Source organism: Crocodylus porosus, unplaced genomic scaffold (assembly GCF_001723895.1).
Source record: "Crocodylus porosus isolate Cpor-Errol unplaced genomic scaffold, CroPor_comp1, whole genome shotgun sequence".
Classification (NCBI taxonomy): Eukaryota; Metazoa; Chordata; order Crocodylia; family Crocodylidae; genus Crocodylus; species Crocodylus porosus.
The window spans coordinates 37,685,594-37,712,101 of record NW_017728907.1 but is presented as its reverse complement, the minus strand read 5'-3'; the positions used below and the strand labels follow the sequence as shown (position 1 = coordinate 37,712,101).

The 26,508-nt window shown below is 43.5% G+C and overlaps 1 protein-coding gene across 2 annotated transcripts in view; it reads right to left on the bottom strand.

The window, feature by feature from the left end:
* The window catches only part of COL24A1 (collagen type XXIV alpha 1 chain), a 271,129-nt gene that overhangs the window by 60,242 nt on the left and 184,379 nt on the right, over nt 1–26,508 (bottom strand). For both annotated transcript variants that reach the window (XM_019531158.1, XM_019531159.1), the window contains 7 exons: nt 17,760–17,813; nt 17,100–17,144; nt 16,937–16,981; nt 12,746–12,799; nt 7,750–7,803; nt 5,138–5,191; nt 4,482–4,535 (listed from right to left, as the gene is read on the bottom strand). In XM_019531158.1, the coding sequence (XP_019386703.1) occupies nt 4,482–4,535; nt 5,138–5,191; nt 7,750–7,803; nt 12,746–12,799; nt 16,937–16,981; nt 17,100–17,144; nt 17,760–17,813 (360 nt within the window). The remainder of the gene's footprint in view (nt 1–4,481; nt 4,536–5,137; nt 5,192–7,749; nt 7,804–12,745; nt 12,800–16,936; nt 16,982–17,099; nt 17,145–17,759; nt 17,814–26,508) is intronic.

Genomic DNA, 26,508 nt, shown 5'->3' with positions numbered 1-26,508 from the left:
ATCCCTCCAGGCTGAAAATAACCCATCCACCACCACTCTCTGGGTGCGGCCCTCCAGCCAGTTGGCGACCCATCTGACTGTGTAGGTGTCAACACCACAGTCCCCCAGTTTCTTAATGAGAACAGGGTGAGAGACAGTGTCAAAGGCCTTCCGAAAGTCTAGGAAGACTATGCCCACTGCTACCCCTGCATCTAAGGATTTGGTGACCTGGTCATAGAAGGCCACCAGGTTGGTCTGACAGGACCTGCCTCTAATGAACCCATGTTCACCACACCAGAGCACCATGAGTGCTCGTAAAACCATGCCAGGCATCCTGCAATGACCTCAGCTAATTCCCTCAGTACTCTAGGGTGGAGATTGTCCGGACCAGCTGATTTGAATACATCCAATCCCTCCAGAAGTTCCCTAACTAGTTCCTCACTAACCCTTGGCCTAGGTGCATCTCCCCTGGGGTCTGAGGGGGGCCCAGAGCGGGGGTGGCTGTTCCGGTCCCTGCTAAGGAAAATGGAGGCAAAGAAATCATTAAATATGTTAGCTTTGTCATCTGGTGTGACGACCACATTTCCTAGCATGTCCTGCAGGAGCCCCATATTACCCGGAACTTTCTTTTTGCCCCCTGTGTATTTAAAAAAAGACTTCTTGTTGTCCTTGATCCGGGAAGCTAGTCCCAGTTCCATCTCTGCCTTGGCCTTCCTGACTGTCCCCCTGCGTCCCCGAGCAACCGCAGTATAATCCTCCCTGGTGATGGCTCCTCCCTTCCATTAGGTGTACACCTCCCTTTTAGTTAGGAGACACTCCTGGATGCTTCTGGTGAGCCATGGGGGTGTTTGTGTCCTCCTGCCCCCTTTGATACATGTTGGGATTACCTCCCTTTGGGCTTGGAGGATCATCTCCTTAAGGAGCGACCACTCTTCTTGGACACCTGGCTCCCCTCCCCTCTGGGACCTCAGTGCTTCCCCGACTATTCTCTTTAGCTCATTGAAGTCCACCCTCCTGAAATCTAGGGCTGCTGCCTTGCTTCAAAATGAAACAAGAGCACTCAAAATGTTTTGAAAGTTTTGTAACTTTTTGAGTTTTGAAGCTGGGCTTGCTGCAGCTAAACAGAAACTGAGGAGAGGGAGGGGAGGAGTGGGGAAGGACTGCTCTGTAATACTGACATCTAGCTCCCTGTTCAATTTCACAGCTCTCTGGTCATTTCCCCAGCTCTTCCTGGGGGATGTGAGCCCCTGATCTGTCCATGGGGTTTCAGCAGGCTGCCACTGAAACTGCAGTGTGCAGATCTGGGGGGCCATGCCCTCTGGGAAGAGCAGGGGAAGCAATCAGAGAGCTGGGGGAAATGAACCAGGAGCTGGGAAATCAAACCGGGAGCTGGGAGAATATTCAGATCCCTGAACATTCCCCCAGCTCCCCGTTGGATTCCCCAGCTCCCCGATCATTCCCCCAGGTCTCTGATCACTTCCCCCAGCTCTTTCCGGGGGGGCCACCAGCACCAGCTGCAATGGGAGGGCTGTGGGCTGGGGGGCTGTGCCGGGGTCTTCCCTACAGAGCTCAGCCCAGTGGCAGGAGAGCCAGTGGCAGAGCTGCTCAGAGCACAGCCCTGACTGAGTGCAGCCCTGGCTCTCCCCCACCTCTCGCCATCAGGCTCAGTTCCGTGGGGCTGGCAGAGCTGCTGGGGAGGGTACAGCAAGTTTTGGGGTGGCAGCAGCCCCCCTTTCATCGCTGTGACCTGCCACAAGCTCTGGGAAGAGCCCCGTGCCACCCCTGCTGCAGCCCCAGGAGCGGTGGATGCTGCCTGCCTGCAACCGTTGGGCTGTATCATGCCCTGACCCACCTGGCAGCATCCACTGCTCCCGGGGCTGCAGCAGGGGTGGCACGGGGCTCTTCCCAGAGCTTGTGGCAGGTCACAGCGATGAAAGGGGGGCTGCAGCCTCCCCCACCTGCCCTCCCAATGTTACCATAAAGTGTGGGCCTCCTGTGGTGCATGGGACCCCAGATCTGCATGTGGTACGACAGGAGGTTGCTGTTGCTGCCTGGGGCCAGCAGCAGCACTAGCCTGTCCAGCACCAGTCCCAGGCAGCAGGGGCAGCCTCCTGTCATCCCACATGCAGAACTGGGGGACCACGCCCCCAGGAGGAGTCTGGCAGAGCCCTCCCGGGGGTGCAGGCCCCCAGATCTGAACGCGAGATGACAGGAGGCTGCTGCTGCCAGCAAGTGATACGAGTTTTGCTTTCAACTGTTTGAGGTGCAGTTTCACAACCCCCGCCTCCCCCCCGCACTTATCTCCTTGAACCACGTCAGGCTTCATGCCCTCAGAAGGAGCTACCATCCCTGCAATTTTCATCCAAATCAGGTAAGAAATGACAAAGTTATAGGCATAGAAAAAATGATTTCCCATTTCAGCCTATGGGCAAAATATTGTAACGTGTTGAAACAGTGAAACAGTTTCGACAAAACAAAATGGAAGAGTGCTTTGAAACAAAACAATGAAATGAAACGCTATCCCTTCAAAATGGTGAAATGGATATTGAAACAACATGGTGCCATTTCACACAGCCCTAGTAGTTAGCTTTTAAGGTGAAAAGATACAGTAATGCATAAGCACAGCTTGAGGCAGAAGCCTGGAGAGAATCTAATTATGACAGTTATACCCAAGCAACCAGGTTGTGCATTTGAAAGATAGCTTTAGACAACATGAGAAAATGGTCCCTAATTGGTCCATAAGTAAATTGGCCACCATTGGGGCAGGGTTACATCAGGCTACATAACTTCTAGCCTTAGTGTCATTGTTTGCACCTTGGTTTAATCAGGACAGCTTGACTTTCTGTGCGTTAACCCAATCATGTGTCCATTACCTAAGAATTTGATCCTCAAAGAAACAGAACACTCAAAAATCATATTTTGAATGCACAGCAAACAGCAAGTGCACCACAATGTAAAGAATAACTGAAGTATGACATTGTGGTCCAACAAGTGTTTACTATTTAATATTGTTTAACTACTGCCTGGAACTAACTTCTCATAGAATTAGCAGAATCTTGGAACCTACCTCAAATGCAATTTTGTAAAGGAAATGGAAGTAGTAGCAAAGAATTAATGAAACATGTAACCATAATCTAAAAGTGAAATTAGGAAGTGTCTAGTTTATATCGTTGCAAACAATCTTTCTAGAGAAAATCTGTTATAACTATGTTATCCTAAACTCTCCACAGTTCTCTGATTCTAGCTATGAAAAACCCCAAAGATAAAGAAAGAAAGAAAAAGGGGGACTCAGGCCTGGGAAATCAGAGCTAATCGATGCAAAAAGCTGGCCTGATCCAAGTAAACCATTTGATACGCTTGCAGGGAAAAATCATTAGTCATTGAGAGAAACTAACCCAAAGTGGGAAGAAAAGGCTAACTAGAGTAGGACTACACTCAAAAGAGAAAGGTAAGAAAATATAATAATATTGTTACAACAGGAAGAAAATAAACCATTTGATTCATTTTAGTAATTTTTCATCTTCTAACAGAAGCTAGGTTGGTTTCCCAGTTCCTAGCTAATTAAAGCAGCTCCCTCCTCAGACCCATTCCCTACAGAACCATCCACAACTTAAGTTTACATTACATATTTCAGTTTATGTTGATTAGGAAAACTATTGCTTTGGTTGATATGTGTTTCAGTGCATTTTCTATTAAATCTGCAAACTCACTATTTTGGTTAGGGCCCTAATAATTAGGCTCACCATTAGGAAATCTGGAACATCTGGGATATTCATCTGGGACACTGCCTTCCCCCCTCCTTGCACTCTCAGAAGTGGGGTGGGGTGGCATACTGGACAGGCAGTGGTGCCTGCCTGCAATGCACTCTATGCCACTCTGACTCTCAGCCAGACTGCACCCCGTGCCCCTGCATTTCTTGGATGCCCATTATAATTCCCAAGAGTCAGCCAGGAATGGCCTCTGAAATATAGAATTGTCCTGGCTAAACTAGGACATATGGTCACTTTAGTAATCCACCTTCAAAGAATTTTACACACAATCACCACCCTAGAAAAGTTGGTGAATTGTTGGGCAGCGATGAGGATACAGAGAATAAATGTGTGTTTTAAGCAGCCCAGTGTAGTGCCATACCAAGATACTTGAACCAGCTCTGAATGAGGCAGTTCAGGGACTGGAAGCAATATAAATGCATTAGTGTAATAGTTCACAAAGGGTAACCCTGCTGAGAGCTAGCTTGGGGGACAGGCTAGGTTAACTCACCTATGCCACTCTGATACCTGAATCAGCTTGTTTGGTGCTGGGTCGCACAACACTGTGCTTTGTAGACATGCCACTCAGACAACTAATCTGTTACAACACCACAAAACTTCTCTTTAAAAATATCAGAGACTCCTGATTAAATTGCTCTGGTACACAAAGGTTATTATACTTCAGTACACAAAGACATTTCTGAAATTCCACACACTTTCCCTTTAGGAAATAGATTCATATTTGTCACTCACCCTTAAACCTTGTTCTCCGGGTTCACCAGCCTTACCAGCAGGTCCGATGTCTCCCTGGAATACACCATGTGGAAATTAAAGCAGTCAGCTGCTGGGAGTAACACCTCTAATGATGACAAGCATTACTAATGGCAACAGGGATGAAGAGCAGAGGTGAAACTAGTGATTTTTGCACCCTGAGCAGAGATGGGGGGAGAGAGGGGGTGCAATGAGGATGCTGTGCCAAGTACCTGACAGTTACAGGGGGGAGGGCAGCAGTGGCTGAAGAAAGCATGGGAGGCTCTTACTTGACAGCTGCTGCTGCCAGGGCTGTCTCCCTTTACACTATCTTGCTCAGGTTGGGTGTGTGGCAGGTCCCCTGTGTACTGCCTTGCTGGGGTCAGGGCCAGGGCCAGGGCAGCTTCCCTGCACACTGCCTGGCTGTGGCTGCCAGGGCCTGGGCTCCCTAAACTGGTGTCTCTGGTTAGAATCTCCCTTGTCCTTTCCTAGTCATGTTACTGATGAAGAGGATGGATAATTTTTCTTGGAAGTTTCATTTTCTTTTTATTATTGCTTAATTTCTTGAGAAGCCAAATTAACACTTGAGACTTGATCTGGTTTTTCTAAAATGAGTGAAATAGTTTAAGGGCACAGAAGAAAATAAGTTCACCGCATACCTTTTCACCTGGTTCTCCTGGCAGGCCAGGCTCCCCTTCAGGGCCAGGAGGTCCCTGTATGGTACAAGAGGTACTGTTACATGTTGCGGCTAAAAGTGATTTTATAGCTGTCATATAAAACAGTAAAGACTCAGCCTAAAAGCTACATGAGGCACTAGGAGAGCCATAGGGCTGTCAGCTAGAAGCAAGAGGACACTGTTCTGTGGTCTGACCAGCTGTAATGAAAGAGAGTATAATGTGGTACACATTCAACAGAACCATTATTTTTCATCTTAATGAAATACAAGCAGTAGGAACAAAAACCTGATTTTCAAGTTTTCAAGCCTTGACTTAGGTTTTCAGTAGGTTTTAGATGGCAAGCCAAGGGCATACACATTCTTTGGAGGTTCCAGACATATCCATACAACCTCCTAAGAATTTATAGATATTTTCTATCAAGAAATAATAGATATTTTCTTTCAGAGAATAAATTTTAATAACCTCTGAATTTACAATGGCATAATTAAGAAGGGCATTGAAAACAAAATGGAGAACATCACTGGGCCACTATACAAATCCATGGTGCACCCACTTCTTGAATACTACATGGAATTCTGGTCCCCGCATCTCAAAAAGGAGCAGTAGAATGAGAAAAGGCATAGAGAAGGGCAACCAAAATGATCAGCGGCATGGAACCATACTAGGAGAGATTAATATGGCTAGGACTCTTCAGTTCAGAAAGGAGAAGGCTGAGGGGGGATATGGGAGATCTACAAAATCATGAAGACTGTGGACCTAGCGAACAGGGAACTGTTGTTCATCAAGTCTTAGAATATTAGAACTAGGGGACACCCACTGAAATCAGTAGGTGACAGGTTTAAAACTAGCAAGAGAAAGTACTTTTTATGCAATGCACAGTTAACTTATGGCATTCATTATCACAGAAGGTGGTGGAGGCAGGTGGCCTAGCCAGGTTCAGAAAAGACTGGATAAATTCATGGATGATAAATCTATTAATGGCTATTGAACAGAATGTTTGGACATGTTTCCTCTGGTATCTTTAAACCAAAAATGGTGAATGCCGGGTAGGATATTGAATAGCTAGCTAGATAAGGGATAGATACATAGGCAGAGGCAGAAAAAATATTTGGGGGGGAGCTGAGTGCATGCGTGCATGCACACATGCCCTCTCCCCCCACAGTAAGTCTGTGGGGGAAGCGGCATGGGGAGGGGAAGAGCCGTAGTGGGGGAGCAGATTGAGGTCCCAGTGGTGAGGGAGGGAGTGGGGCAGGCAGGGACAGGGGTAGGGACAGGAGCTGGGTTGTGGGACAATCAGAGCCCAGGCAGCTTGTCCAGGGGCAGGTCCCGCTACTGCATGCACCCCGGTGGAGGCCCAGGAGGCATGTGCCTCCCCCATCTGTGTGTGGGGCAGAGATGGCTGTCGCTGTACACTGGGCTTTGCTCCCTGCTGCAGCTGCCCCAGAAGTGGCGCAATGCCATGTGTGTCCTGCTACTGGGCAGGCAGGTGACACTATGCAGCCCAGTGGTGGCAGGCACGTGGCATCATGCCATTCCTGGGGCAGCTGCAGCACGGAACAAAGTCCATTGCACAGCGGCAGCCACCTCTGCCCTGTACACAGACTGGGGGGCATGTGCCCCCTGGGCCTCCACCAGGGTGCGTACAGTGGCGGGAGCCCTCCTGTGTCCCTGGATAAGGCACCCGGGCTCTAATTGTCCCACAACCCAGCCTGGCTGGGGCCCCATTCACCCCAGGTCCTGCCCCTGCCTTTGCCCCACTCCCTCCCTCAATGTGGGGGCCTCGATCTGTGCCCCCAAAACGCTTCAGAGTAGACTGGTACTTGCCTGCCATGTTGCTAGCAATTCAGACACCAGACTGTGATCCTGGCTGTGTGCATGCTCCTTCCCACCCCTGCTACAGCTATCTGGAGCCTGTGGCTGGGCTGCCTTGTGGCCTTACCTGCTGACCCATGTTTGACGGGGGCTGAACCCCCTTAGCCCCAGCCTTCCTCTACCTATGGATAGATATCAGGTTTGATGCTCTACCTCCATAGCACCTATTTCTTCCACTGTTGAAGACAGAATACTGGGCTAGATGGATCACTGATCTGACCCAGTATGCCACTTATTTATCTCACTTATCTTAGTTATGTGGGATAATGGAACTTCATTTCTTTGACTAAACATTTCTTATGTGTTCTGAGCGAGTTCACTCCTCAGCCCAGTTACAATCCCCTCAGCTCTGGCCTGCTGTGGGAGGTTGCAAAATGGCAAAGGGAAGGGTATATATTATAGAAGTGCTGCATTCAGCTAATACATCATTGTCCTCTCAGAAGCAGATACCATGATGTGAAGGCTCCATAGGCAATCTAATAAGCTTTCTCTTTTGAAATTTTCTGACAACAGGCAGAAGCAATGACAAACTCTTTTAATTACATGTGCTATTCAAGGCCATTGGAGGCAATACAAAGAGTTCTGGTATAAACTGTAGATTGTTTTGGTTAGTTAATTCATTATTATTGATAAATAATACAAATTATAAGCAACAAATAAAACAATAAATAAAAAGAAATAAAAATGTCATTATTGATAAATGATAATGCTTAACAACTCACCTCAAATCCCATTTCCCCAGCTGGGCCAGCATCACCTTGTTGTCCTCTCGAGCCCTGGCATTAAACAAAATTCTGAGTATATGATTCAGTAATGTTTATGTAATACATGTATGATACAACCTACATATGATAGGTGTGCAATATAATATGATAAAGTATATATTGTATCACTGCACCACTCTGACAGCTGGTAGAAAGAAGCAGATATTATTTTGCTTTATCACTGTTTTTCTTTCTAAATTCTTTGACAGCAGTTAGTACCTACAAGGGCAAGTGCTTAACAGTACTGAAGATATAACTGACTTTCTAGATATAGTCTAGCAATACATTTTAAAAGGACAGAACTGACCTATCTTCATTTGGACTAGAAGTCAAAGTTCTTATTTACACAATATTCTTCTCCTGATTAATTAAGACTTTGTTTAATTAAGACTTAGCTGGCTGTATGTCAGGTTTGCTTTATGGAAAAGCCCATAGTCTGGTACAGACTTAACTGAAAACTACTGTATATTTCACTTTAAGGATTTAACAGTGTTTACACAGGATAGTCACTGAGGCGTAATGGATTGCAGATTGGAGCCTTCTGGCAAAATCAGTAAGAAACCATACTATGAAGCAGTGTTCTTCCAGGCCAGTATATAGTAAGCAATAAACTTACCACAGCAACACCTCAGGGATCCATTTCTAAACCAGTGTGTATGGATTTCATGTAAATTGAGGTTATCCATGTCCTGTAAGGAAGTGGGATGTGTGTGGCCATCTCTTGGACCTTACCTCTAATAATTTCGCACCTGGTCCTAAATTTTGCAACTGGACAAATCAAACTCCTAGGCCAGTGGGACCAAGCTTTTTAGCAAGCATACAGCAAATTAAACCCCACACCCTCCCTAAGTGACATTTCAATCCCTTTTCCCCACCAAATCTGCTGCTTTGCTGTCTCCTCCCTGCCCAGTCTGTTGCTTTGATTTACTTCCTGTCCTATTTGCCACTTTGCTGCATGCCCCCTCCCTGACCTATACCCAGAGCTTGCCAGCTCCACTTGTGGCATCTGTATTGTGCGTTGGCCACCCATGTCCTAGACATACTCATCCCCACACCTTGGGAAGGTTCAGACCCAAATCTGGACATGAATGGAGAATGAACTGGACACATTTCTGTTTTAAACAGATTCTTCAGTGTTAAAGGAAACAATTATTTCTGGTGCTGTGCTGTTCTGATACAATGTAAAAGTGCTGTTTCTGTGTTTGTACTATAAGCCTTTCAGGCCATTATCTAGCTTTCCCTTTGATCTGTCAGTACACGGATTACATGCATAGGGTTGTTGTTCCTGGTGACTTGCTAACGTTAATAACAGCAGTCTTTTATTCTCTTCCAGCGGCACAGTCATATGGCTATTGTTGGACAAAGCTCAACAGGTGCATCTCTGACTTGATTAACAGTTTCAGTTAAGAACAAGCAAACACTGAAAACCACAACGAATATACTATTATGGGTTCTATCCAGGCCAAAACATAATTGTCTTGGTTTTGGCTTGTAGTACCTACAAGGACTTCACTACTTTGCTGTCCCAAAGCTCAAGTCTGATGCAGGAGCCAAATATTTCTCCACATTATTCCCACGGAGCTCAGACTGATGGCTTGGCAATATACCACTCCCTTGTGACTTACATGGAACACCAGAAGCCAAAAGAATGTAAGAACATGTTGAATAATATGGGGACCTCTTTCAAGTATAATCAAAACAGAGTTTGCTGAAAAGGCCTGACATGTAAGTAAAATTAATCATTTGTTTTACATTAGGCCTGATTCTGCTAAGCAAATCTAATAGTTTAAGTCTTTTTCCCTAATAGTATTTCCTTGCATTTTTACAGTAGAGCCCAGTGACAAGGCAATAGAAACTATCTTCACAGCCTTCTTCCATGTAATAACCAATTGACTGAAAAAGAAAGTAGGCTGTTGGACAAATCCATTGGAGAAATTAAACCATTTTATTTCTTGTGTTATACTATATTTCCTCTTTAGAGCTATACATACAAAAATAATTTGACTCTGTGTAACATGGAAAGAAAAATCATCAATTCCTGTGAACAACTGATACTTTTCTTAATTTCTGCATTTCATTCATGGATGCTACAATGCTGAGCACAATAGAAATGTAGATTAATTAAAGTAGACAGTTTAGAGTAGATAAGTATGATAGCTAGTCTACTTATAAGTAAGTAATAAAGTGAGGAGGTTTTGAGATATCTTTTATTTGACCAATTGTACAGTTGGGAGAGAAGCTAGACAAGCTTTTGGGCACAAACTGTCCTTCTTCAGGTCTCCCAAAAAACCAGATCTCACATGGGGAAGGACAGTTTGTGCCCATAAGCTTGTCTAACTTCTCTCCCACTTATATCATTGATCCAATAAAAGTCATCACAGAAAGACACTTGCCTTTAGGACATTTCCTAGACTATCACAGCTAAAACAACATTCCAGTCCCTTTATAAATAAGAAAATCAGGTTAAACAAGCAATGTAGTAGCAAGATGTATAGACTTATAAACTTTAAAACCTCTAAGTCTCTTAATTGCTACAGTATGGAGCAGGATATAAAATGACTAGGCTGGCAAGTTAGACAGAATAGAGATGATCTATAAAACAGACAGTAAAGGAAATCCAAGAAAATAATACATAATTTTTAGTGGAAATTTTCTGTACAATGATAAAAAAGTTTGCTTTTATCAGCCAACTATATCCTCATTGCTTGCAGGAAGCAAGCAATTGGAATTTTTCTACTTTTCTGGCCAAAAGAATTTTCCAGAGACCACCTTTATGAATCCATATTAACTTATGGATTCAGAAGCATCAGCCTAGTACATGAAAGAATACATTGCAGTATAAGGTTTTAAAAAGCATGTTGATATTCTTTTACATCATTTACTATGAGAAATAGCTTTTCATATGTAATAAAAAGTAAGGAACAAAAGTTTACTTGACAGGTTCATGCATAGTAAAATGGCAGTCTTATAACGCGTACCACCATGAAAGCACACACTACTCCATTCTATTTATATACTTGGGCCTTGGCAGTAGAGGTGATGATGTAACGGCATTCTGTCAGGTTTATACCTTTCAGCTCATGGTTCATAGTCTTAAACTGTATATGGGCTTTTGTTCCAGTACTAGCCACATTAAAGCGTGTGTAGCTTTTCAATAATAAAAATCAGAACAGCAAGCTATACAGAGAAAGAATGTCTGAGGTTTATTGTAACAGTTGCCTTTTTGTTAGAGCAGGAACATGCCAAGTCTGTCTGTTTCCAAAACTCCAGAATAAGTACCATAAACCTTGCTTGAAAATAACAAGGAAGCCACTAATATCCATGTTTAAGATTGTATTTACATGATATACCCCATGCCTGTCTCTATGCAGTGTGAAGTCAGATTTGGCTACTCTTTTTCATACTTTTTCTCGTTATTACTAGCGCTATCCCATGGAGACTGGGGAGAATACTCCTGTAAGTGTACAGTACTTACTGGGCATGTCTACACATGCATTTGATCTGGGATCAGTTTACTTGCAAGTAAACTACTTGCAAGAAAACGCTCCCAGGCAGGCATCTACTCATGCACGGAAGTGGGAGTGGAATTTCTGCTAATGGCAGCAAACTGCCCCTGCTGCCACTAGAGGGAGCTCTAGGCCCCTCCAGGTGCTAGACCAGCGAAGGGAGCACTGAGCCAGGTGACAGCTGTCTCCTTCCCAAGGCTGGGATGTAACACCCTGGAAGCAGGGAGCTCCTGGCCCTGGCTTCCTGATCAGGGGCAGGGGACTTGGAAAGAACTGTAGGAGAGGGGCAAGTCCCAGCCTCCTGCCCCAATACATTGGTGGGGCAGCTAGCACCTAGCTTGCTGCTAGCTAGCCCACTGGCAGCAGCCCCATGCCTCAATTTATTAGATTTCTTACTCCCAGGAGTGGGATTTCAGCATGATGTATTTGGGGCACAGGACTGGGACCTGCCCCTAACTAAGACAGTTCCCAGCCCCTGCCCTCCATGCAGGGCAGAGGCTGGGGAGCTTGTTCCCTGCTCTGTTCTGCAAGCACAGAGCTGAGCAGTGAACAGGCTCGGGAGCTTGTTCCCCACTCAGCTCTGCAGCATGGTGCTGGGGAGCTCCCCAGCTTGTTCTCTACTTAGCTCTGCAAGTGTGGAGCTGGGTGGGGAACAGTCAGGGGAGTTTGTTTCCTGATCAGCTCCACAGCCTAAAGTTGGGTGGGGAAAGAGGTGGGGAATTTGCAGAGGGGGAGCTTCCCAACTTGTTCCCCAGTCAGCTCTGAGCTTGTGAAGCTGAGCAGGGAACAAGCTCCCCAGCCCCCTCCAGCTCCTAGTGCGAGCTCCACACTGCAGGGCTGGGGCTAGGAGACCCTTATCTTCCAGTTCTATGGCTGTGGAGCTGGTGCTGGGAGATAAGGATCTCCCATTCTCCCCCCACTCCTCAATTGCTATCCCAGAGAAGGGGGCTTGGAGCTCCTTGCTGCTGGCTGGGCCGGGGGGACCTGGGCTCCGGTGGCAAAGCCTATCCCAGCAGCAGGCAGCTCCTGGGGGCAGGGAGAAATTTCCTGCTCCCTGGTGGATAGGTGACCGGGAGCAGATTTGCTCCCAATCAGTTATCTACATGAGCGCTACTGCACTGTTACTAAGCAAAAGTAAAATTTACTGCTTGCATTTTCAGGTAGAAAATTTACTCCTGATTATTGAGGTTTACTGCACAGTAAGCATGTGCACACATAGACACACATGCTTACTTTGTAGTAAACTACACTACTGAGGAGTTAAGTGTTTTGGACAGATGTGCTCCCTATGTTGCAGAATCTGACCCAGTGTAGTTTAGATATAGTTTTTAAAGGATGTATACTTAGTCACTGAAAATTTCAAACCTTGGTCTAGTGGAACCCAAGTTACCAAGTATTAAGTACAATATGTGAAAATTATTATTAGGAAAGGATGGAGATCAACTTACTGGCTCTCCCATAGGACCTCTGTCTCCTAGGCTTCCAGGGGGCCCAGGCAAACCCTGAAAACAATCCAAACCAAGATCAATGAAGAAGCTGCTTCATATTGTATAAAAGGCTGTTTCCTTTCCACTTTGGAACATCTAACAACTTACCTATGTAAACCCTTCTAAAAAGTGTTATCCCTTCACCTATGTGAGCAGTTTTGCCACATTAGCTCTTGCAACTAATGTTCAAGCTCTAGCTAATATCTGCCTGTTCTGAACTGCACTATGGAACAAAAATGTTGCACTTTAACAGCTATATAAAGAGCATGAAACTCAACCATCTTCAAAAGAAATAAAATATAAAAAACAACCAAGAGAACGCTGTATTTTTAAATTCTAATGATCTTATTTGAAAATTGTATCACAGATATGTGTCTTAATAGTTGATGTGAATAATTATTTTTTAGCTAATCATTTTATTATCATCCATTTTACTATCGCATTTATTTTACTATCACACATTCCAGAGGTTGTATATTACTGCAACAGATTAAAAAGTTCAAGGGTAATGGTGACCAGCTAGCAAGAAAAGGGTTAAATAGCTTTGAATCTTTATGTGAAATCAGTCACAGCTCATACACAGCTCAAGGAGGTAGCAGGAGCAAGAAACACTCCTGCCCTGCTGTCTAGCTTGTGGAGTGCATGAATGAAAAAAAAAGCTCCATAGTGTTAATTTAGGGAACTTCCTTAGTTATACTGCTAAGTGCTGGAGTACAATGCATTCAGTGGGCATATTTATATAGGGATTTGTCACTCACAAACTATTCTGGTGTTGTTATCCAAGTCATTTATGCAGGTATCAAATAGACTGAACTAAGCCAAGGTAAACAGAGTGAAATACTCAATATGCACATTGGGTCTGATCCAGAGATGTGAGTTTGGTGCAGCTGTATGGAACACTTAGGTCAGCCTACTGTGCAGAGTCAGCAGTAAGATGCAGAAGAATACATCAGCAGTGGAGTTTCCCAGTGCAAAGGAATTAATGACTATCAGTGAGAAGTAAAACTGGAATATCGAGAGAATTTCATCTTACTGATATAGCAGCTTGCATTCCAATGGAATCCCAAGACCTCCACACATATACTGGAACAGTCTATATATAGAGAGGTATTTGGCACTGAAGTGACGAATCACTGCAGTTGCTTGAAAACACACAATTCTACTGCAACATCACAGACTAGGAGGTGATGAAGGACACCAGGTACAATTGAAAATGAAGGGACAATTTATACCTCACGATAAGAGGTGTCTCATGACCAGAGGTGGTCAGGCCCCTCACTTTCACAACTCATGTTAAAAAAAAGAAAAAGAAAAAGAGTATTTGTGGGTAATCATGAGTAATATATTTATTTTATTGAAACTAATATGCCTCAAGAGAAGACAGCTGGAGAGAAGCAAGACAATGCATTGTCTTTACCATTCTTTCTCCTTTCATCCTCCTTTGAAGGATAACAGCTCTCCTGGGTATGATCTGGATCTCCCGTCCACTTATCAGCCATCACTGTGGCTTCATATTTCCTCCAAGTGTATGGAGAGGCAGATCTGGGTGGGTGCGGTACCACAGAAACCCTCCCTGCCTTTCAGCTGATACTGCAGGAGCAGCAGCTAAGGATTTTTGTTAAATCCCCAAATTGAGTAAAAATCCTGCCCCCCAGCCACTTCCTTTCTCTGCTTAGTGTGACCTAATCTCCCTCCCCTGTCCCCTTCTCCTCCTCCATCCATCACTGCCATTGTCTATACCTGCCCCAATGGTGGGAGTGGGGGCAAGGGCAGGGTGGGAGGGGAGGGCTCCAGAACTGCTCTTGCCTACTCTGGCGTCAGACTCAGCTGGGGACAGCAGCAGCAGTGGTTAGGTTCACTTTCCCTGCCCAGTCCCCACTGGTGTTCCCTACCAGCCCAGGAGTAGGTGCAGGGTAAGATAACCCATCTCTGCTGCCACTGCTGTTTCTGGCTGAGCCTAGCTCTATGTGTAACCTGGCTGGAGTGGGACATGAGTGGTCCTAGAACCTTATTTCACCTGGTCCCTGGGTAAGCTGGGGCCAGGGGGGACAGTGGCAGTGGTGTGCAGGGAAGTGGGAGGAATGGAGGGGAGGGGATATGTTGCTGAGTATGTTTCCTGACTGAGGAACTTAAAAGAAATCCCTGGATACTGCTTCTGCAGCATGGTCTGCCTGCCCCAGTGGGTGGGGGGCTGGACGCAGGGGGTACAGTTACCCCTGCAGTTCCAGCCACTGCTCCCACATTTCCTGGATCTGCCTCTGAATGGAGTAAAGGTGATATCCATGTCCTTCTGTGGAATAACTGACAAGGTACTAGAAATGGAATAACTGACAAGGTACAAGAAACGCATAAATTCTAGGAAATAGGAAAAGCTGTCAAGTGGCTCATTTTGAAAAACAGCCAACACTGTTGGTCTCAGAACGTTATACTACTAATATAAGTGCTTCAGTCCTTTGGCTTCTGCTGTTTTTCTTGTCGATTATCATATTTACCTAAATCCAAGGTAACTCTCAATTTAAGATGACCTCCCACTAAATGGATTATGTAAATGGAAAATATATACAGGTTTCCTTCACTTTATGCTGTACATGTGTTCCTGGAAAATGGCACATAACTCGAATTCGCATAAAGAGAACCCACTTTGCAATGTAACAAATAGGGATACATTCCCTGATCTTGACTGTACTGACCCCGAGACCCATTTCAACGACTTTTATAAGACAATTTTGGTATTCGCCAACAGCAGACAGAACACACAAGCACAGGGTGGTGGTGAATGTTTAGTCAGTGTGAAGAGAAGGTAGTGAAGACTTCATTGATGGACCAGGGGGGTGGGTAGGAGATAAGCTAACAGGATGCTTAGAAGCCATAATGGGGATGGCAACTACAGAACACATGTTGCAGATGAGTGAGGAGCACAGATATACACAGGAGACTATATTTTGGTGCACCTCACTCCCATAATGCACTACACAAAGCAGCTAACTGCAGGTTTCTACCACACCAACCTCATGAGAGTGAATTTACCTTGCATTTAATGAATTTTTGGTATAGAAAGGGTCATTCCATAAGAGCAAATTCACACATACAGAACACACATGAAGCAAGGAAAACCTGTACATTTTTATAGTTTTCCATATGTAAAATCTAATTATTGGAGGGCCATCTTAAATTTGTTCCCTCACCTCCCACAGTGCAGAAAGCACAGGCAGGGGGGAAGGCAGTGGGGGAGGCAGGAGAGGACAAGTGGTGGGGGAGACAGTGGGAAGACAGGCAGTGGGGGGACCCTGTCCCTTATTCCCTCACACCTTGTCCCCTGCTACCTTGTCCTCCACACCACTTGCCCCCACCTGCCTCCCCATGCCTACACATGCCGGCACCTGTCCGCCCCTTCCCATTGTCCCCTCCATGCCTGCCCCCATGCAGCAGCTTTTGCAGCAGTGGCTCTTCTGGCTGGGCCTTGGAGCCTGAGCCTGAACCAGAGCTGCTGCTACTGCTGTCTCTGCTACCAGGCCTAGCTGGGGCCAGAGCAACCATGTGCTCCATGCTCTGGGCTGGCACAGGGCTGCAGCTCTGCCAGAATTGGAGCTGGAAGGCAAACAGAGGTGGCAGGGGGCAGGGCCGAGGCCATCAGAGAGTGGGAGAGGGGGTAGGCAGTGGCTGCAGCTCTGACCCAAACTCTGACCCCAGGTTGGGGCTAGAGTTGGAACTACAGCAGCCACCAGCCCCTGCCCTCTTCCACTTACTTGTACTTCAATCCAAGATGAGGGGCCTTTTCCCCTTCATTAAATGGTGGAGGGGGGGTCTTGTTTTGGATTCAGGTGAACATGGTAGTTCACCTTCCCCCCCATACGTGCCCCTGATTCTTTGTTTGACCTTGAGCAAGTCCCTCTGATTGTCACAAATTCTTAAATAGTGGGTGCAACGATCCAGAGGAATTTCATTGCTTCAGAAATTGGTGTTTCTAATAACTTCTCAGGATCCACAGATGAAAGGCTTTATGGATCCTAAATGTAAACTGTAATGGTCAGAAATCAACAGCTGATATTAAGACAATAATCGCCTTCTGCAATTATTGCAAAACACTGCAAGTTTTTTATTTGTTTTGTTTTTTTTTTTTTTTTTTAGAGGTTATAGGATTTCACTACTTACTGGTACTCCCTGATTTCCTCGTTCCCCAGGGTTTCCAGCTTTGCCCTGGTTAAATAAAATGATTGAAAGAGAATAAAGATTACAGATAAATTACAAATCAATGTCAAGCAACAATCAGTGCTGTGGATTAAAACCTTATACAAAGAACAGCTCTGATACTTACAATAAGTCCATGAATGCCCCTTTTCCCTGGATCACCTCTTTCTCCCTGATAAAAAAAAAAAAAGAACAAGTTAGTTCAATATAATTTTTCATTTCAATATAAATTTGCAGCCAAATGCACAGAAAAAATTATATATGCAGGAAAAAAGCTATTTCCCAAATTCTGTTATCATCACTTATGCTGTCAGAAATGCAGAGTAACTCTGTTTAAGATGAGGAAATGCAGAGTAACTCCATTTACAGGTTACCTCCAAAATGGATGCCCTGCCACCCCGGGGAGGCTGGGGCAGCTCCGCCGAGCGGGGCAGGCCCTTCCCGGAAGCCCCCGGGCCTGGGCGCCGGCCGGAGGCTTGGCAGGTGGGCTGACAGCCTGCTCCACCGACTCCACGCAACCGGTGCAGCAATAACACCACCGGCCTGGGGGAGGCTCCATTTACAGGTTACCTCCAAAATGGATGAGAAGAGAATTCAGACTATGATGTCCATGTACCATGGAAACAAAAAACATCTGAAAGAAGTAAAAAATGTAGGGTGCCTCAAAGGAATCATAGGAAACTCAAGTGTCCCATGGTGTCTCCTTGTGCTTTGTTTTACCGTCAGTTGACGCCCTATGATATACAAGCAGCCTCTGGAGCACTGAGTAAAGCAAGTGAATAATTACCGTGACACCTTGTGTCCCTGGCTCTCCTGCAGGACCATCAAGACCTCTTGGTCCCTGAAAATTATGTAAGCAATTTTTGGTGTTATTCGTAGCCATTATGGACAATTACGAGGCTAAAGCTTTAGAACTATAAAGCAAACTACTTGGTTATCTGCAAGTCCACATGATGGAAAACACTTTGTGTGTTAAGTGTGAAATAAAGCATCAGAGACTGTAAAACCACCTTTCATCTTAATGCAATATGGATTTTAAAAGAAAGCTTTTACTGCTTAATATTTAAACAAGATGTTTGAGGTAAGCAAAATAAAAGTATCAAAGCAGAATACATTAAAATAACATTATTGAAATATGGAAAAGAAGACACCTCACACATCTTGAAGTGCACCAGATACGACCAACTAAAACTTTGGCTGTTACAGAATTGTCTGTATTAAGGGCCATCTATTCTTCATACAGCATGCTACGGAGTTTATTGTCAGCTGCCATGCAGGATTTCCATGTCGTCACTAGAGCTACAGCGAACATAATATTTTTCTAATTGCTCATTATGAGGTTTATCTAATGAGTTATCTACAGGTATGTTGTGTAAGACCTGAGATTAAGAATAATGTGTTATAGCGGAAAGCATGTTAAACATGGCTCTCAACCTTCACTTGTATGTGGTGATGGGGGAATAGTTGGAAAAGCTGTTTTGGATACTAAGGACTTTCATATTCTCTAAAGAACACTTGATCAAGCTTATTTTGCTTGGACCACTTTCTCCTCAAAATATTTCTAGGTCACATATGTTCCTTCTGACTGTGAGAAAAATCCTCCAGAATCCTGTTCTATCAGTTTTGGATTTGGTGATACAAATCAAGGAGGTGATGATGAGCACCATCCTTCTGATCGACTCCAATGATGCGAGGCATCCATTGGCCCTCAGGACTCATTTGGAATTGGGCTCATAAATTGGAAATTTCATGGTTTGACCCCAAATTAGGGTTCATGCTATACGTGAAAGGTGTTTAGTTATTTGTGTGATGAGTAATCATGCAAATACTGACACAGACAGATGAGGCTGTATATAGCTAGATCTCGCTTATCTAGGCATCCAGTGTACTCTACAATGCACATAAAGATAAAGACTTAGAGACTATATAAGAGATACAGATCCTTCAAATTTAATAAAAATCAGCTTCTCCCAAAACTGGCTTTCATTTCACATAAAATGAGAAAAATTGTTCAAATTCCATTTAATCTTTTAGATGCCTAATTGGTATGTAGTACAATCCTATTCTACCTTGTGCAGGTCCCTAAAAACAAACATTAATGGGTCAGCTTTTGCAACACACCTTCATGTCAGTCTTAAGACCAAGGAAAAGCAGGGAAGAGGAAGAGACCCTTGGTGAGACAGAATTTAAGACAGACAGTATCTTCAACACAGAACATGCCAAAGAATAATCAAGTTTTCACATTAAAATATTCTTAATTACAAATAAAAATGAAGCTAGAATGATACATGTTGTTTAAACTATTGGAAAGAGCAAAAGGAAGAAGGAATGTTAAGGAACTCTGGACAGAAAACGGAGCAAAAAACTATAGAGCTACACACAGCTGGTAGCTTCAATCCAGTTGCCAAAAAGGCCTCATCTAAACCCTACTGAACCCAATGGAAAAATCCCCTGACTTTAATTAGCTCTAGAGAGGCCCAAAGCCTCCTGTTATTTTTATAGAGCAGTTTAGTTTGGCCATGTAAGAACTATAGGATGGAGCCCATGTTAGATTAGGTAACCCTAATTATTAAATGATTATAGAAGAGGGATAAACGTCTTGATCTAATTAAAGTCAGTTATGCTGATCTTTGGTGGTTATGCGGACAGTTACATTGGTCTAGGTACTGCTGGCAGTTTTTCTATAGATGTCTTTGATTATTACATACATATGTTCTTTAGTTAATATGTGAGACACAAGAACGTCTTACGGTAATATCTTTTACTGGACCAAATAGTTGGTCCCTAAGAAATCCTTGCCTCATATAATGTCTGGACCATGACAGGTACAACACCACTGTTACACTGCATACAAACACAAGGCAGGCTAGATGGATTTAATGGAAAGCCCCATTTGTCTGATTTATCTGGTATCAGTACCATGTGGTACTTGGATTTGCCTCAGTATGAGGGAGGAAGGAAACCCATCAGTGATGGAGAACCCCAAAAACAGTAGGGGCCAAATAAGACAGCTAAGGAAGGGAGCAAAAGAAAAGACAGACCCAAATCAGCATTATATAAGGGAGCAATCAGGTAAGCAAGAGAAGACACTAAGAAGGAGGCAAATTGGATAACCATTACGTAGATCTTACGGTATAGTTGTAGAGACTGCAGGAGAGTATGGTCTGGGTATGATACGGGCACAATGACTTCCTGCTGCATCTACAGACACCTCTGCTTTCAGAGGAGTTAGATTCAGATGTTTAATCATTAGCAAGAACCTGAAAATTGTTCTGATCATGAATTATCCAAGACCATACCAACCAATCAAAATAAAACTTCAGCAAGGACTAGTGATCAAGGATTAGCTTCTGGATAGCACCATGATTTAATTTATACAGTGAAAACAAAATACAGGAAATGTCTAACTGCTGATTCTTGGTATGGCATTAACCTCAGCTAGCCACAGAGGAAAAAGCATGAATCCAAAGAAAGGGCAGTTACATGTTTTAACAAAAGCACAGCATAACATTTTTATAAATAGTACAGCATGATGCATTATTGGCACTGATGAAATGGATTAAGTAGAATTAATGTAATTTCCTACTGTAGTTAGTACAGAATGAAAGTTGGACACATTTTGGCTCCAGTTGTTTGATTTGGGCTGCATATTGTATAATTCTATGCACAGAGCTGGGGAGAAAAACTGCCAAGTGTTTGCTACTGCTTTTTTCTTTGGCATGACTTCAGTTTTGTTTCAAAAAAGGAATGTAATGTAATGCATGTTCAGAATTAATTATTTAACCATAATAGTTTAATGACTATTTATCAAAGAAAACAAACAAGTAGTGCTAATAGTTCACTCTCCCCATGTTGCTTCCTAACATAACCAAAAAAAGGAATAAAAATGAAATAATAAACACAGTATGTACCGTGGTTTCTTTCACTCTTGGTTTAGTATGGAGGAACACTGTAATGTGACATTGATTTTAATCCATCCTCCCTTGATTAATTAAAGGTACACACATACACTAAGTCCCTAGTAGAATATCTGAGAGCATGTCTTTTTATCCACATGCACCCAGTGATCAGATGTTCTCCCTACCTCGCAATCTGGTGCCAGAAAGAATATGATAGAAAGCAGGGCAGGATGGCACTTTCTACAGAGAGATAAACATAGGTTTGGGATGTAAGGAGTGGAGGAGGGACACCCAAAGCTTAAAACAATGGCAGTTTTAGTTGAGTGCACAAGAAAGACTTTAAAAGTGTTGGGAAATCCTGCTCACGCAAACAGACATGCAGTTGCAGCACGTGAAAGGGCAAAAATCATGGCATGTACATGAGCCCCAGACGGTGGGCAGCAGAGGGGAGGCAGGAATATGCAAACCTTCCTAAATGTGAAAGCAATCCAGCAGCTTGCAAGGGCTACAGGAATGCAAGTGAGGAAGGGGTAGGAGATGAGCAACCTGAGCAGTGACATAGAAGAACCTTAAAGAGACAGATGCACTCAGTTCAAAGCAAGCATGGAGGAACCTTCAAGGGACAGGCACACTTATTTTAAAACATGCATAAATGGCATTGACAATAGTTTCATTTAATGTCAAGAGCACCTTAACAAGGAAAGATGGGAACAGACTGAAGCAAGTAAGGGCAGACAATCTGCCTACAAGAATGTTGTATACCAAGGGAGAGGGATTATAAATGTTTTGAGAAAAGGTCTACCCAAACCCTTGAGAAAGGTGGAGTTAAGAATCAACTTGGTGGTCAGGGACAAATGAGAACAAAGCACCAGGAGCAGTAATATTATTCAAGAACTCAGAGTTGAAAACAAAGAAGGTAGAAGAAGTCATCAGTGGCAGATTGTAATGAATGATATTATCAGTTGGGGGAAGAGAATTAGACATTTTTAATGTATATGCACCTCAGGAGAGGGAGGGAAGGAATGTGCTGCTTAGAAAGTGTTTTACATGGTCAGAGGGAGACTGTGCACAATAGCGGGAGACTTCAGTTGTAGAAGGGGGGACAGAAGAAGGGAAGGAGGAAATGGAACTTTAGACAGCTCATCCAGACTGTAAATAAATATAATAAAAGAGGAATTGCTAAGAGATGTGTAGACAGGGTAGAAAGTTTTCACTAGAACAGACCTCAGTGGAAAGAAACAATCAAGAACTGACTTTGTGTTTGCATCAGAAGAAATAGGCATAAGGAAGAAAGAAACCATACATGTTGCTTTTAGTGATCACTGGATGCTGAAAGTAGAAATGAGTTTTGGTAAGAGCGCTATGAGAGGGAAGGGACTGTGGAAGTTAAATATGCAGTTGTAGATGTAGATCAAGAGATCTGTCAAGCATGCACAAGACAGAATGTGGGGTGGTGAATGCTGTAGAAATATTTTGGGAGTACCAGAGAATGGTGGATGATGGCGAAGAAGAGAACAGGAAAATTCTTCAGGAAGCAAGGCAGAAGAGGCACAGGGAAAAGAATGAAACAGCTAGGAGAGTTGCAAAGATGCTAGAGCTGCTAAAGTAAGCAGCAGAAGGAAGACAGGGATGAGAAGAGCTACAAGAAACAAGGCAAGAGTTAGAAACTTGGTTTAAAAGGAAGGTGAGAGAGAAAATGTTCTTAGGACAAGCCCCTGGGTGGGAGAAAACAAAGAGCGGTCCTGATACTTTTTGGCCAGAGTGAAGGCGGCAAAAGGAGAGCTTAAAGCAATGTGGGAAGAAGGGGGTGCACAGGTGGAAAAGCCAGAGGAGGTGTGGGAGGTGATGAGAAGATTTTATGTAGAGCTTTACCAGAAAGAGAAAGCAGACAGGAAGAAGATGGAGGATTTTTTGGAAGAGACTGAAGAGAAAATAGAGGATGGAGAAGCAAAGGAGATGGAAGAAACGGTAAGTTTAAAGGAGGTGGGGGAGTGTTTAAAAACCATTAAAAGAGGGAAATCACCAGGAGCAGTTGGACTGCCTATAGAATTTTACGAGGAGTTTTGGGCACAGGCAGGGAGGGACAGATGTAGTGGAAGTTTTTGAGAAAACAGAGGAAACAGAACAGAGTGAAGCATTTTACAAGAGGCATTGTAATCTTACTCTTCAAGAAAGGGGAGAAGGAACTTCTGAAAAACTGGAGACCAACTACACTCCTTAATATGGACTATAAGGGCTCAAACAAAATTGCCAATATTTGCCCAATCTGGCCACAGAAAGCAGCTTATAGTTATGACCAAACACAAGCACACAGCTGCAGACAGCTCAAAAATGCCCTATCAGGTGAAAATCTGACCTCTCATTGCATAAAGTATCAGATAAAGATGTTTCAAAGTATAGCTACTTCTGTAACTTGCATCTGCGCAGCTCCCAGCCTTGAACTGTTTTCAGAACGAGAGGTGGGAAAGGGAGTGGAGGGAGTTCAGTCTGGAGTTTTTTCCAGCCCCCGCAGAGGGTGGGATAGGTGTATCTGAGCCCCGTCAAAGGTGGGGGGCACTCCAATTCACCCACCCCACTCTTCAGCACTGGCTGGGGAGCTCCCTGCGCTGTTTGCCCTTCCCATTCTGAAAACAGCAAGCCCTGGCTGAGAGCCCTGGCCATTGCTATGGGAACCTGGGTGCAGGCTCCCAGCTAGATTCCCCTCCTCCCTGAAACCAACAGTGAACTTCTGTTTGGTTTGGGGTAACACTGTAACATATATTTTGCAGAAAACGATCTGAGTTACAGCTGGGAGCTGCACTTCTGAAATGTAGTAGTTGGAGATAGACTTTTGATGGAAGAGGTACTAAAGCATACATCAGAGTATGAAGAGGCAACAGGGGCTAAACTAAATAGATGGAAAAGCACCATAATGAGAGTGGAGAACTGGAGGGACTTGGAGAAGTTGGGCCTTCAAATAAGAGAGAGAAATCAGAGTGTTCAGGATCCCAATGGACGCTGAAGGAAAAGGTGATGGTATGGGAAAAAGTGATGGCAAGGCTATGGCAAATATTTTGGTTATGGTCTGGAAGGACACTGTCCTTTGCTGGAAAAGTGGCAGCGCTTAAGGCTGTGACACTACCTACTGTTCTATATATGGGAATTGCATTCCCACTGACATGCTGGCAGATAGTAAAAGTACAGAGGGAAATATATGGGTGTTCTTTTGGAATATCACAAGGGAAAGGTTGCTAGATCTGAGCTACAAAGCAAAAGAGATGGAGGAACGGGGGCTGCCAGACTTGCAAGGCAGTAATGGAGGGAGAGGGGAAAGCAGTGCTTGTCACCTGATTTCATGCAGCAGCAATTTTGAGGAAATGGGGAATGCCCTCCTTGCCACTTTCCGTCACAAAGTTTAATATTAAAGAGTAAAGCGTGGATTGCAGAGACCTGACTCAGACTGATACTGACAGTTGCTATTGCTCCCATCATCAGCTTGCCCAATCTAGCAGGGGGTCCTACCCTTCTATAATCACTTTAGCTGAGGTGCAGGAAGTCTTAAATATGAGCAGATGAAACATTATGAAACCAGCACGGTGCTTGTCACATGGTTAAAAGAATATCTAATGGCATGTCTCAGACAAAGATCCTCTAACAGTAATATATTCCAATAGAAATAACTGATTTTTTCTTCAGCCAGTCAGAATCTTCCAGTGCAGGGAAAATTGCCCAGCTGGACAATCATAGCAAAATTAGACTTCTGAGGAATCTTTGACATCAAATGGCTGTTGAGTGGTCAATGTTTTATGATAGAAAGCCATTTTGTTGTGTGGCAGTGCAGTAATAGATGGTCAGTGCTGTTAAACTTTGCATAAAAAATCCAGCAACAAAGATTTGATATGTTCTTTTCTTTGCAAACAAGGGAAGGAATTAGCATATGCTCTTATTTAACATTTACATGCAACTACACTTTCTGCCCTTTTCTGCCACATGCAGCTTAGTGTTCCAATACAGCTTTCATTTTGAATTCAGTGGTGTTAAATCCTCCAGTTTCAAGTGGTCCTCATACATTTTTCATACATTAATCTCAGATTCTGCCTGATCTTGTAGCTGTGAACATATGCAAAACTATAGCGAGTCTTATTATTTTGAAACAAGCCTTCTCAACAATTTTCTCCAGAATCAAAGTGTCCACTATGGTTATACTGTTGTGTATAGGGACAGTCAAAGGATCCTGAGGAAAGATTAATTTTTTAGAGATAGAAGAGCCAAACTTAACTGAGTAATTGTACATAAAAGTATGTATGTGTGAGCGCATGCTCATCTACATGTCCACCTCACAAGGATGCAACTAGCTCCTGTGGTCCAACTCAGCATAGCACTTAGGCATGCATTTCACTTTAAACAGGTTATATTAAAGTAATTGAGAATTAAGCACGTTTTGCTTTTCTGCATTAGGACACTGATTGCAGAAGAGCCCAGCTGCTAGTTCTTTTCAGCCCTCCCAAGTGGTTTGCATTGTGCTGGCTCGATTGGCTCATCTTTACTATGCTCTCTGTGAAGCAAAGGACTTGAAACTTTTTAAAATGAAAACTGAGATTCTTCTTCTTGGGACCAAAGCCTGGTTCTGATAACAAAGTGTCCTGTAAGCCCCAATTACCCTTTCCAGATCCAGTGAGTATATCTCTAGACACTTCTGTTCAACACTGTAAAAGTTATTTTTTGTTATCTTGTGCTCTGGGGCTTGTTCCCTTACTCACATCACTGTAAATCTACTGACTTCTGTAGAGTTGCCTTTACTTTACACCAGTGGGCATGAGAGTGGATTCAGGCCCTCTGTGTGTAATTAACATTTCTCTTTGAAGTTTCTCAAACGAATTTCATAAACAAATACATCTGCATTTCAATTAAGTATGATGAATAGGCACTGATTTATTCTATTTGATGGGTACTGATAGCTTGCATATGTGTCCTAATAGTGGGGTACTGAAGTTGAAATTAACATGAGACAGAGAAAGATTACAAAGATACCTTAAAGTTACTCAACAGAGAAAATTAACATGCATCATTATCACTTAATTCTAAATATTTATGCAAGCTTCCTACATCCTATAGTTTACAAGGCAATTTTCAGAACTGAATTATGTATGTTTTTTCACATGTAAAATTAAACTAGTTCTAAACTTTTCTAATTCTATGTGTTCTTGTGTTTTTAGGAGGATTTTATACAACATTCATTAGAGGTAGAATGTTGATATTTAATCAATAAAGACATTTCCAAATAACACTTCAGTGCATTTCCTTTGTAAGGTATCTTTAACAGTGTCACTTTATAAAAACAAATCCATTATAATTAATGACAGGGAAGAGCAAACTCTTTTAGAGAACCACAACAGTCTCTCTGGCAGGACTAGTGTATGCTATTTTTGTCTCTGAACAGTTGAAGAGTTTAAGTTTCTTTAATCATCGGACCCAAACTCTGACAAATCCCCCACTGATTTTAATATGAGTTTTGCTTGAGCTAGGCCCACAGGATCAGACTTAAAATATATTAGATTTAGAAATGTTATTAGAATCTCTTTGTTTTTTAGGTGTGGAAACACTAGGGTTACCATTTCTCCAGTTTAAAAAAGGGGGATACCTGTTGGGGGGGAGGGG